The 14,017-nt window shown below is 43.7% G+C and overlaps 1 protein-coding gene across 1 annotated transcript in view; it reads left to right on the top strand.

Annotated features, from left to right (window-relative positions):
• The window catches only part of LOC128873907 (acetylcholine receptor subunit alpha-like 1), a 156,923-nt gene that overhangs the window by 134,435 nt on the left and 8,471 nt on the right, over nucleotides 1–14,017 (top strand). Inside the window, exons 5-6 of the mRNA XM_054117914.1 lie at nucleotides 1,085–1,265; nucleotides 10,627–11,676. Of these exons, the coding sequence (XP_053973889.1) occupies nucleotides 1,085–1,265; nucleotides 10,627–11,676 (1,231 nt within the window). The remainder of the gene's footprint in view (nucleotides 1–1,084; nucleotides 1,266–10,626; nucleotides 11,677–14,017) is intronic.

Below are 14,017 nucleotides of genomic sequence, written 5' to 3'. Positions count from 1 at the left end.
GCACACGCGAGGTCAATACGACCTTTATCTACAGAATAAATCTACAGAAAATAAATATGCAAATTAAACATAATGTTGTATCCATTTAGTTAAACCTAACCAAAGACACATAATTGTGTCTTGGAACACAGGGAAATATAAGCGAGAATGATGATAACATTGAAAAAATGAAGAAAAAATAAAAAATTTGCGTTCGCTCACCAGTGCTGATCATCATTTACCAATTGGTCAGTAGTGGTCAGTAATGGTCAGTAGTGGTCAGTAGTGGTCAGCATTGGTCACCCCCTGGTCATCCTAGGCCAGCCTCGGTCCTCGGTCGGCTCGACCCGCACACGCGAGGTCAGTACGACCTTTATCGCCCGAAGTATACGCGAGGACTGAAGACTCTGACGCTTGGGTCAGACCTATCAGTCGGAGAAGGCCGAACGCGGATTGGTCGACGCGGATTGGTCGTGGCGTGTCAGCAGAGTCTGTCCGATCCAAGGACAATGGAATTGACGTTTCGTCAATTAATATTACAGAAAAATGATATTCTCGATCATTGTTTAAACAAATAATGTTAAGAATTAATTTAACTATTGTAAAAAATTAATATTTAATTGGTTCAATCAGTAGGTATTAAAATATTAACAAATTGGTCACGATTACTGTATACAATGAATACTTATTCTTAATCGTAATTGTTATTAACGTTTAATCAAAGACTGAATGTTTCTTATACGCATTACAAACGATTGATTATGTCGGAGATATTAACTTGTAATTAGTCCAAACAATAGTTATAGAGAAAATAGATAATTAGACAGAATAGATGGACTCGAGTGTTCGTTTGATACGTTGAAACAAAATGCCTACGTGACATCCTCCCAACATTCCCAACACTCATTGAAAGAAAAGATAATGTTTCACAACCCCATTAATTATTCATGATTAAAGCGACTAGTATTTCAGCTCCCGAGTAATTAATATAGTATTTATTAATTAATAAAGCGAAACGTCGCGTTCCACGTTGGAATTATTCGCAGCCAAAGGCGGAATAAATTGAGGAAACATGAATGAGGTTGGGCATCAATTTTGTTTTCAGCGCCGACGGTAACTACGAGGTGACCATTATGACCAAGGCGATTTTGCACCATACCGGGAAGGTCGTGTGGAAACCGCCAGCGATCTATAAATCATTCTGCGAGATCGACGTGGAGTACTTTCCCTTTGACGAGCAGACCTGCTTCATGAAGTTTGGTTCGTGGACTTACGACGGGTACACGGTGAGTAATAAGATTTACCTAACAATCTACCGGCATTTCTACGGTGATTAATCATCATCAAGATGTTCGCCACCGTGAGACATTTAGGGTGGAAGCATGGAGAGTACTTGGTTCACCGTAAGAACTTCGATTATTAGACAGTTCAAACGTTAGACACGTGTAGCTGTTAATTGTTCGACGGGGGAGCAATTAGAGCTTCCTTCGGGGTGAAACGAGTTTCTTGCTAGGGAAAAATTTGCTTAGAATTTTGTTATTACAGTGTTATAACGTTTTAGAGACTATTCGGTTTGTTTTTCAATATCTCATCGTTATTACTTGGAGACATTTTCGATTTATAATATCAAGTAGAGCTTTAATAGCTTTATTCATTGCTTCCATTTTATCAGTTTTATACTTTCCGTTACTCTATCCATATAAAGGTATTAAAGTCTCGGGAAAATGAATACGATTTAACCCGCCATGCATAGCAATTTCAGTTCTGCATAAATTTCAAACTTACAAAACCAAGTAAATATTACGAACTTACGAAAGTTACCGCGTGGAAGTGTTTGTAAAATTGTATTAGCGAAAATCGATCGTTTCTCGAACCCAGGATGGTCATCCATCTTCGTGGTTCGTACTTTCTTTTGGATGGCGATAAGGAAACCCCTTCAACGCCACGACAGACTTATCAACGTTCGCACGAGTCGCGTTTCAAAGAAATACACTGGCCCAGATATCGCAATTCCTCTCCCAAAAATTGAAAATCCTGATTCCTAGTCTTTTTTAACTGACGAATAGTAGAGAATTTTATCCAATTTTTCACATATAGTATAGTATATTCAATGATTATTCTTTATTCGTTTCAACCTTGTCTTTGCCTTGTCAACCAATCTTCTTTGGTGACATTTCAAAATAGATAATCTAATAATTTCATTTTTGCCAAGCAAAAAGCCTTTATACATCAAATCCCATCAATAATATAACTTTTTCGTCATTTCCATTTGAAAATTTACTGCAGAAATTAACGTTAAACATATTTACACAACTTAACTTTTGCGTTAACACCTGTCGCATCGATCCCATCGGTCAACAATTCGGACCCCAAAAAAATAAACAACGACAGAAATGATTTACTATCTGTAACTTCACTCTGTAATCCTACATTAATCGAAACGAAAACACTCAATTTTCACCGACGAGCCTCGAAAAATTTGTTTTTTTACTCCCCGTGACCTGTAAACTCGTGTTTGCGGACACGAATACATACATTTTTCAGAAGAATTTTTATCTTCGTTGTCCAAACGACGCGACATCCGCTCACGCTGTAAAAACGAACAACCCTTTGAGCGTTCCATCGTCCAACGAATGGAGTTCTCGTTTTGTATTAAACATTTCACGCGCAAATTTTTACGTCTTGCGCACTGTGTAAAACTGGTATCCATCTTCGGGAACGTAAAACTTTACGCCGCATAAAAGTGTTATTCGCGTTGTTCCGTCGTTGTGTACCTTCGTTTTCGCGAAATCAATATGGAACCCGTGAAAACATTCCGTTACAGGGGACGGGCGGCCAGTTTAACAAAGCGTTACGCGGTTTTTATGTTACTTTTATCGCGTACAGCGAGCAATCGATTCTGGATTGGCTGCTACAGTGTCATGGATGTTGGCGAAGGTTTTTCAGGTGAAACCACTGTGATATTTCGTCGAACCGTAATATTTTTAATTAACGATTTAAATGTACATATTTTACTTGATTATCGTGCTGTATGTCTTAGGAACACAGTGCAGTATTTAAATAACTTTGAAAGTATTTTTATCGATTATCACGTTGTATGCAATTGGAAATGCAAGATAATAGAAATGAATAATAAATAGTCTAATTATAAAAATTCAAAAATGATAGGAAACTAAGAATAGACAACATTTTTTTAGCATTTGCTGAAAGCTTTGCCGAGGTTTTTTTTTCTGCTTAAACTTAAAGTGAACTTAAAGCGAAAGTAACAAGAAAATAATGTGTAAATAATTGAAAATATTGATCAAAGAAAATTGTGTCTACGTTTTACGTTCTTTGTTCAACGAACGAGTGTGTTCCTCCCTTGGAAAACTTCCAAGAACCAAGTCACGAAAAGGGAAGTTTTTCTTGGACATCCCTTGCCTTTCTGGAGACGGTGAATTTTCGAAAACGGCAAATTTGGAGTAAATTTACGACGCGAATCGGCGTTGTTCTTCGTTTGAATACTAATTAGACGGCCCAGAGCTCTGCTCGGGGCGGGAAGATTTCGAGTCCATGAGAGACTGCTTGCGGTAGAGATTAGTCGCGCGCTTTAATCTCCAAGTCAGAGCTTAGAAAAACTTTGGCTGACTAACGACGTGGTAAACTCGGTCACGTGACGTACCTACTGATCTTGGCTTGGTTTACGTTATGGAAATCCTCTTAAATCATCTCTGCGCTGAAGAACATTTTTTTTGTCCGTTGATAGCTTTTTCTTTAAACTCGTATAGGTCGCGTCTAGAACCTCAATTTACTGTCACACAATTGGCACAATTTCGATTAGTTTCCCGTCATTAACCCTTTGAGTGCGAAGGTTGATTGCGACGAATCAATTTTTAAAAAATATCAGCTTATAAGGGGTGATGAGACGAAACTTTTGTATATTATTACAGTTTATTCATAGGATACTTGGTTTCGAAAATAAACATTGATTTTTATCTCTGAAACTAAACGTCGTACGAATAAACTGTAAATATAAGAAAAGTTTCGTTTTGTTATTCTCTATAAGCTGATATTTTTTTTAAATTCACGCCCTACGCTTCTTCGAATTTCAAGCAAAAATCACCCCGCGGTTAAAGGGTTAATTTGTCATTCGACACCTCACAAGCTGGATTCAGGATATTTTTGTGACGAAGGCGCGAATGTAGGATGCAACGATTTTTCTCGATATTTCGCCCCCATACGTGTCGATCGCACGTCAAGTGACGCGCTCGAATCGACAGGTGCATTTTCTGCTGGCCAAAAAACTCATTGACTGGAATATGAATGAGTCGGTATCGGACCTCGTAAAATTCTCGGCCAAACCGCAGGGATCGCTTTAACTTCTCACGCCGCGTCTGAACTACATATTTATTACGTTAGAAGTTACGCTGACGGTTCCGTTCAGTCCTGGTTTCAACATTTTTCTTTTACAAATGTTTACGATAATGACAGGAACACAAGCAAGAAAAATATTTATAATCTGCGTAGAAAAATGAAAATTTGCTATTGCCAAAAATGGCATGAAATGAACATCAAATTGCGGTCGCGTCGCAGTTGCAGTTTCTGTTCTAGAATGAACCCATTGCGTGGAATATGAATGAGTCAGTGGCAGGTCTCATAGAATTCTCGGCCAAACTACCCTAGCGCGAGGAAAATGTTGCTTTAACTTTCCGTGCCGCGTCTAAACTATTTATTACGTTAGAAGTTACGTCGACAGTTCTATTTCCCGATGTTTTTCTTTCATTCCCTTCCGTCCGCGGCGCGGCTGACTCCCTGGGGCATCAGGATTCTAAAGCATTCGAACGCTATACGTTGCCACGTTCCATAGAATAATTCATATAGCTGCAGCGCCGCCGCAAATCTTCGATGAATTACTTAACCGGTCGCCGTTCTTTCGCTGTGTTGCACGCGATGAGAATATTTTCTATCGACGGCTGAGCGTGTTTTCGCGACACGTTATATATTCATACGCGTCTGGCACGGTTTCGTCGCGATAGTCACGATAACCGCTCGATCGGGTACTCAACGTGATTAAATTTCCAATCGTGTTCTTCCCCCGCTCGATGAAAACGATTTCCACCGATCCGAAGTGTTCGAAGCCGACACGAACGGATTTGAGATCCCCAGAAAAATTTGACAACTTCCCATCCACGGTTTCCTAATCTCCGTCGTGAAATCTTGCGGGAAAAATCACGATAGGACGACGTCCGTGCGACTTGACCATATATTTTACTCCGTCAGTGTGAGTGGTTAATATAGAACTCTAGTTGGTCGACGAATTTATCAATTTGTATTACCTGCGGAGAGAGCTGATTTAGCGACAGAGTGTTCTGCATTATCGAGCGACCAGAATACGGTATTGACTGCGTTCCTTTGCTATGCTACTTCACCTAAAGAAATTTGAATTTGATTCAGCTCCTTCCCTTAACTCAGCTTGAGTGCTCCGTCTTTAATGTAGTTCATTCTGTCGATGAAACTCGATAATGTAGAGCCCTAGGTGGGCCATGAATTGATCGACAATGCCTCCTGCATTATTTGCAGCGCAGTCTAATTTATCGGTAGATAACCCAGAGATAATACATTGAACCCATATAAAGTTGTCGAATTGTGAAATACGAATCTCGAAAAGACAGTAACGTGATGCAAAGTGTCGTGACAGTTCAATTATTATTTCTCTCTGAGTATTTCTCGAAAGGGTGAGTTCTACTCTTCATTAGTAAATGTCGCGAGTTAGTTTCCAACTCTGATTCATCTCTCGGCACTATTCATCCGCTGTCAGGCATCAGCCAGCGTCGTACCCGATCCCAGCGACCGTCTACAAGACAGCAGAGATATCTGATACCCCGCATGAAACGCGAGATTCACGAGAAGCCTCGGGACAATGGATCATTAAAGACGTTCGTAGAATGGAATCCGTTTTCTCTATGGTAGAACGGAGCTCCTTCGATACCGTAGAAAGTTCAGAGACACGGTTCACGCCAGGAACGCCTCTCGATTCACTTTTGTCTCTTCCAAGCGATCGACTGCTCGTAGTCTCTGAATTCTCGCCAAGATTCGCGCATTTTATCAGCACTGTTGATACTGACAAAAGACTTTGTCGTTTAGCTTCTATCGAAAAGTGTCGTTGGAAAGTTATGAAATCCCCTCTCCGCCACGCCAGGAAGATGTGCACGAGGCCGTCGATCGCGGAGATTGACTCCCCATCGCTTCTTCTCTTCCACCTCGAAACGAGCGTTCACGCTTGGCTGAAAGGAAACACCAACCAGCGCGATTTTTCGAATCCTTCTCTTCGTCGGCCTCCTTACGCGAACTTCCATCCAAGAATATCGTTGGCGTTTGAGTATCTCCCGATACGAGGTAAACCGTACTAACAGACGTCGATAAAACGCCAGCTTTGATAGATTCCATTCGAAAGAGGCTGCTGAAAGCCCTTTTCCGTTCGCGTTCTATCGAAGGCTTCTAACGTGCAGAATTCTAGAGAATCCTAGCCGATCTTAAGTAGTCTGGGTCGGAAATTTCAATCCAAGCCTAGAGAGTTTTTGTCGTAAATGGGTAGCAAGCATCTCGAAGGAAAATTCTAATAATCGACTCCATTTAGCAGTCTTCGATCGATTTACTTGTGCTTTTAGTGGTCTTTCGACATCTCTCAGCCTAAAACCGGCTACATTTCTCTCGCGAGAAATATTTCATGCTGTTGGTCACCGCTATAGACGTATAATCTCTCCACACTGCCGGAACTCCCATGGCAGGCATCGACAAAACGTCACGATTCATCGGCGCCGTTTTTGAAGAGTCTTCTCGCTTTGCCAACGCCCCTCTCCCTCCCCGGACATTGATGAAACTTTTCCCCAGCAGTATGACGGATGTGTGTGTTTCGGTCCCTTGTTTTTCCTTCGATTCCCTGCTCGCCTGATCGCCCACGTTTCCATAAATCGATGGATTCGTGTCCAACGAAACGAAACGACCGTGTCTCGAAATTACTGATTGGAATTTCTGGTGTTTGTATTCTCTCCATATTTATTCAAATCTAACGAATTCGCACTTATTTTTAGATTTTTTTCATATTTGGAGTGATACATGTATATGTAGGATGACGAGTCTTACCGACTGAGTGACCTACATTGTCAGCTGAGTTGTTACCTTACCAATAGAACGATCTGCATTGCCTGCAGAATAGTTTGCCTTATCGACAGAGTGTTCTGCATTGCCGAGTTTAATCTACAGAGTATTAAGTTACCAACAGGGCACATAAACGGTAAATTCATTCGTGATTAAGTACCACCAGATTCCAGAACAACTTTTCGTAGCACGAGGTGTCAGCCATTTTTGACCGAGGCTAGAATCGATTACCGATATTCCCAGTCGTCGGCAACAAGCCCCGAGAAGGGAAAAATAATTCCACTCCAGATGGAAGATCACGATGGTTCCTAGCCCATCGAAATCCTCTTCTATGGTTTCTTTTCGGAGACCAGATGACCGCTCGGACCTTTCCAACGACGGACAGATTTATCCTGCCCCGACGAATTCACCTGTCCATGGATTTCAGAGGCGAGCAGCCGTTGCTGGAATAAATCCCACGTCTGGAACGATAAACCGTTCTCTGTTCCCGACGGTAGCGACCATTTTCTCCAAACTCCCCAGCTCTTTCCGCGTTTCAATTCTGTCGTCGCGTTGACATCGAGTCCCCCCTTCGCCGACCCCGAACCCGCGCAATCTGTTTGCTCGGGGAAGAAACCGTCGCGGTTTGTTTCTACCTTCTCTGGCTCCCCGAGTCGACTGAATTGTTGATGATGCTCGGAACGTACCCTGGCGAACCTGACGACAGAGCCGCTAAAAGATCCTAGGGATTCTGGATGAAATATTACGTGGACATGGATCACTGATTCGCGAGGTACACGAGAATCCTTTTACTTAGGCTGAATAAAACAATCGACGATTCGAAGCTGCCTCGGAGGAGCTTGCTGGCTTACCTAATACATCACGGGTCGAAGATAAATAGTAGATGGGCGACATTTTCATTTAGCACGGTTGGTTTGAATCTTCTATTTTGGGGTGTTCATTCTTGGATTACATGGTCAAGAGTCGTAATAATCACTTAGAACATACGGTTCAGTTTGGGCATACCGTTGGTAATGTAGTACATTTGATCGGTAATGTAGAATCTTAGTCGACGAATCTATCAGCAGAGGGTTCTACATTAGCAGCAGAGCAATCTGCTTTATCGCTCGACTGTTCTACATTAACGACTCTTATCGATAGAGGACACTTTCTACCCTACTCTATAGATACAGCTTATAGCATCAATTATTACCATGAAATAATTTAAATTCACAAAGAGATAATAATGCCTCAACCAGTTATCATAGTATCCGTCTCTCAGATAAATGTCAGATGTCAACGCCTAGACATACAGAATTGGAATTCAACGGATGACTTTGCTAGGTCGTTACGTACATCCAGAGGAATATCACGGATATCAGGGGTGGGAGGATCCTGTTCCGGAGGTCCTTACTTTGTGTCGTTATTTTCGTTCCAATCGCAGTCTCTGGCACGATCGAGCTCGTTACTCACTTTTCCTGGGCGATTCTCTCGACAAAGGAAGTGTACAGGACATCGAGTAGAAGAGCTCGACCTACTTCGACATATCGATGGCATCGTTTTCGTTATTTCCTCCAAGACGGTCAATCGTGGTTCAACAAGTTCTCCCGGAAGACGGGGGATAATCATCGAGATGCTTCTTCTCGTTCCCCACGGTGACGTCAGCTGCCACGAGTGGCGTTTATCGGTTTCGCAGGACTGGCCTTTGTTGGATCGTTGGTATCACGTAATATCCAAAACGACCATTAATATCTGTGGACAATTGTCGAGCAAGATCGATATCTTCTCTAAGAATGATACGTGATATATTTAAATTATTTTTCATTTACCTAGCTTTCAAGTGATCGAAGTATTCGTGTCAGGACGTGTACATGAATGTTGTCTGGATTCTTCGTCGAGCATGTCAATTACTGATGGCAAATGAGCCCTCGACGCCATGGCAAGAAAATTGGCTGTGTAGACACTGTAATGATGATGGATGTTTCGCAGTATCTGTGACATCGGACAGTGGTCCGAGGGATCTACAAGTAGCCCTTTGTATCCTGTCAGGCTTATTGTTTCTACTAACAGCTGGGAGCAACTCGCATCCTCTGCTATCTAGCAAACACCATCTGATGTATGTCTATATCCAGTTACTCGACCTAGAAGCTGCTCCATTTAAATTATAGTCTAAGCGTACAATTGCAGAGACGATATATGAATACTTTAAAAGTATTCCATATTCGTTTATTATAAATCCCGCTACTAGTGTACTATAAATACCAAAGAGATTATCAATAGGGTGATGGCCTTTGTCAGTCTCGCCCACTACAGTATCTAGGTTCACGTTGTCCGAACGTAGAAGTTTAGTTGCTCGAAACGCGAGAAAGGAACATAAAGACCAGACAGACAAAATGAAGAAACGAAGGAAAGGGCTGCGGTTAACGTGGCCGGCGATCCCCTCACGAACCTATCGAAAGATCTTCTTAGAAGTGGTCCAGAGAGGATCAAGGAGCATCTTGCGAGTGGTGGAAGTTCGATGGGAGGGAGATTTGGCTCCACTCTCCGGAGTTTATTCTCGTTCCCAGATTCGACCGGTTCCAGAGAGCTGGCTACCTATCCCGCCACCCATTAGAGGTATCCAATTTCTTCCGTTCGTTCGCTCCAACCATCATCCTGACTTTTCTTCGTTTTCTCCGACCCTCTCCATTCTCTCTTTTTTTTTTTTTTTTTTTTTAAACAATTAGATAAACCTGGAAAAGAGTGAAATGTAATAGACGGGGTTTCGCAAAGTCAAGCTTAGGAAGTTTTCTAACAGCCTAGGGAGCGTAAAATAATATTTACAGTGTAATAAAATACTCCTGGGATAAGTAGTGATAGTGGTTCCAGGGTCGCAAGGTTGGTAACGTAGTGGACTCTATAGGAAAGGCTCGATAATGTAGAACACTTCGTCGATAAAGCAGTAGACTCTGTTGGAATACTAAAAATAGTACAACGAAGCTATTAGATTAGCTAAAAAATATTTAAACACGAATAATAACAGCGAGCAAAATACTAAAATCAAGACAAATGTTTCCGTTGAAAAATGATTTAACCCAAGATTGACAAATTATAGTTCTTTCTTAACAGAAGTTATTAAAATGTCCTGCGATTAATTCCCAACGAGGAACCGTCCTTCGCAGGCATTTTATTTTTGGCCGAAGGATCCCTCATTTCCCAGTTACGCGACGTCTTTTGAAAGACCCTCATTATTCATCAGCCTCTCTCCCTTTGTCTCCGTTTAACTCTCAGGCACGTAGAAGCGCAAAGATACACGTAACCCTCTGTCATGCGGCTCCTTCCGCGTAATGCTCCTTATCAGGGACCTCAATTAGACGGTACGCCGTGATAATCTTTGAACGAACCTTCCTGGAGAAAGCAACCGTTCTCCGCTTACCAGATTATCTTAATAACGGCGCTATATTAAATATTCGATAATATGATGAAACACTTATTATCGCGCGTTTCTTTTGAATCCTCGATTAACAAGAGATTCGTTAAATTTGTCCGCAGGTCGACCTGAGGCACCTGCTCCAGACCGAGGAGTCGAACCGCATCGACGTCGGCATCGACCTGACCGACTACTACATTTCCGTCGAGTGGGACATCATAAAAGTGCCTGCCGTGAGGAACGAGGCGTTCTACATATGCTGCGAGGAGCCCTACCCGGATATCGTGTTCAATATCACTCTGCGCCGCAAGACCCTCTTCTATACGGTGAATCTGATCATACCGTGCGTGGGCATATCTTTCCTCTCGGTGTTGGTGTTCTACTTGCCCAGTGACAGCGGCGAGAAGGTCTCGCTGTCGATCTCGATACTCCTGTCGTTGACGGTGTTCTTCCTGCTGCTAGCCGAGATCATACCGCCCACGTCGTTGACGGTGCCGTTGCTCGGCAAGTACCTACTGTTCACGATGGTACTGGTCACCCTGTCCGTGGTGGTGACGATCGCCGTTCTGAACGTGAACTTTCGCTCGCCCGTCACCCATCGTATGTCCAACTGGGTGAGGGTGGTGTTCATACAAGTGTTGCCGCGGTTCCTCTTCATCGAGAGACCGAACAAGGACGACGACGACGAGGACGAGGACGACGGTAGAAACGGCGGCGTCGGTGTCGTCGGCGTGAACGGCGACGGCGATCCGATCGACGACGAAGACGATGACGACGACGACGACGTCGAGGCGACCAACGGGAAACAGAACGAGGGCATGCTCACCGATGTGTTCCATGTACAAGAGACTGATAAGTACGACGCGTACTACGGCAAGAGGTTCAGCGGGGAGTACGAGATACCCGCGCACGGGCTGCCACCCTCGGCGACCAGGTACGACCGTGGAGCCGTGGCCACGGTTGGGCCCGTTGCGCCATGCTTCGAGGAGCCGCTACCCTCGCTGCCACTGCCCGGGGCTGACGACGACCTCTTCGGACCGGCCAGCCCCGCTTACGTCCACGAGGACGTCAGCCCCACCTTCGAGAAGCCGTTGGTTCGCGAGATCGAGAAGACCGTCGACGACGCCAGGTTCATCGCTCAGCACGCCAAGAACAAGGACAAGTTCGAGAGCGTGAGTACTCCTTTCATACCTATCTAGGCTTCTGTAAGGTCCTCTTCTAACGGTAGGAATGTTGACGCAATGCACCTGCAAGCTAGGAACCTTGTTGCTCTTGAGTTTTTCTAGTGCAACCTCGTTTTACGTCTTAACATTGTTCATTATCCTGTTAGCTTTGTTCATTTTTGCTGGAAATTCTAAGAGGCGTAGAGGTGTGAATTTAAAAAAAGTATCAGCTTATAGAGAATAACAAAACGAAACTTTTCTCGTATTTACAGTTTATTCGTATGACGTTTCAGAGACAAAAATTAACAACTTACAAGACTTTTCCCCTGAAATTTAATTTTTCCAACGAACTTCGAACTTTTCAATGTATATTTTCAAAACTATGCATCCCGCGAATAAACTGTAAATATGGAAAAGTTTCATCGCATCATCCCCTATAAGCTGATACGTTTTAAAGATCGATTTAACGAACACAAAACATTTCTCGAGTTAAACGTTAGACACTATTTCCTTTCTCTATACATCAAAGTCGAATGAAATTTGAATCTTCAATCTCCACCACCATCTATTTATTATCGTGTAATTTTCTCCTCGTCCTGCAAGTGTTATCCGTAATCGTCATTAACAACCGATGCCCCGAGTTGGAAAAGTAGAACGACGCAAATAATAAAAGCACGCTCGTTCGTGTTCGCCGTGAGAGTATCAAACGTATTGATAACGAAGGCTGATCGAAAGAACGCTCTTTAATCTATAGGAGTAATCCCGCGTCATGGAATCGGTAATGGACCGGTGCGAATCACGGCAAATCGACCCGGAGCTAGCTGTGATTACTAGCCACGGCCTAGCCCGGGTCAGCGAAAGCAAATTATAACGAATCAGCCACGGCAGTCCTGATTCAAAACCCGATAGGTAGCAGCGGTAGTATCGGATCGTATTAATCAGCCGTAAGCGCCTCAGAATCCGATCGCTGTTAATAGCCTCGTTTCCGATTGTCCGACGCCATTCGATTTCGACGATTCCTTCGATGGAATGAACCGTGCAAGAAGTCCAGCGGGTTAATAGGCGAAACGAGATTCAATCTGCCCTCTTCTTAATCGAGACAACGCACAAGCGGAGAACTAATTGTCGCGGTACCATTCACTGATCGGATATTTACTACTGAAGAAGGTACGAGAAGAGACGTGCTTCGGGCGAGAATAACGTTTGTACGAATTAAAAGTGCCAACGTATTGAATTATAAACAAACGAGCGGCCATTACTCGGCTTTTCTGTTGGAATGTCCACTCTTACAAGACATTTGTAAGATTTTTAGAGAAATATTGATCTCCAGATATTTACTAATGAAAAATGTCCAATGCGCTTTTGTTTATTGATCTCTACGAATCCTTAGTTTTAAGGACACCGTCTCAGATAGAAAAATTCTCCTATTTCCAGTCAACTTTGGACTGTTCCACAAAGGAACTAATTTTTGCCAAGCATCTTACGTCTTCAAAAAAACACGAAGCCTGCTAGTGACGACCTCAGAAACGGCATCGTTCTTCTCCAACCTACCACAAAGATGTTAAAGCGATCCTTAACGGATCACGTTTCGCCTCGAGAGCAAACTTGTCCAACCCATTTATTCCTATCGTGAAAGGTAGACGAGCTGCTCGGATGATGACTTCCAAATGCCTCGCTTACCACGTGTAACGCATCCATACGTGCTCCGTACGAAGACAGACGGTTCAGGTACGCCGATATCGTGCACGGTATCGACAGGGTTCGTCGTAACCCCCGCGAGCGGGCGCGTCAAGTATCCTCTATCGAATTACGTTCACCTCTCTCCCGTTTCGTGGAATCAATTCTGGTTACCGTGGCGCGGTGTGCCGACGTCGAGAGCCAACCATAACCGATCGTTACCATCGTTCCAGTCATTTTCCATTTGGACTCCCCTCGAAATCGGTCCGCGTGCCGCAGATGCCAACGAGCGTCCCGCGGCGTTCGCGTCGAAAGTGCGCTAACGTTCCGTGACAAGAGTTTTAATTAAAATCGTGATTTCCTGGCTGGCTCGCGGAACTGAATGAGAGAGGAAGAGAGAAAGAATAGGGAGCCAGTTGGCCAGCGTCGGCGCTCGCGAGAGCTCGTCGCCGAAGGAAAAAGAATGTCTACACGCGGTGGGCGATGAAGACAAAAGGACGGTGAGTTCTTTAAAGGCGGTGGCAGCCTGGTTAGCGTATTATTAGTTGGGCAAACTACCCCTTTAACGTCGCCCGGCACGCTCCTGCATCGCGTTCCGCCGTGAATAGACGAGTTAATCAGCTCAGCTCCACGCTTTGACTTCGCGCAAAGACCTGCTCTACCCTGGCCCTAA

The sequence above is a fragment of the Hylaeus volcanicus genome, chromosome 3, assembly GCF_026283585.1.
Source record: "Hylaeus volcanicus isolate JK05 chromosome 3, UHH_iyHylVolc1.0_haploid, whole genome shotgun sequence".
In the NCBI taxonomy this organism is placed as follows: domain Eukaryota; kingdom Metazoa; phylum Arthropoda; class Insecta; order Hymenoptera; family Colletidae; genus Hylaeus; species Hylaeus volcanicus.
The sequence above is the reverse complement of the archived record's forward strand: the minus strand, read 5'-3'. Positions and strand labels throughout refer to the sequence as shown.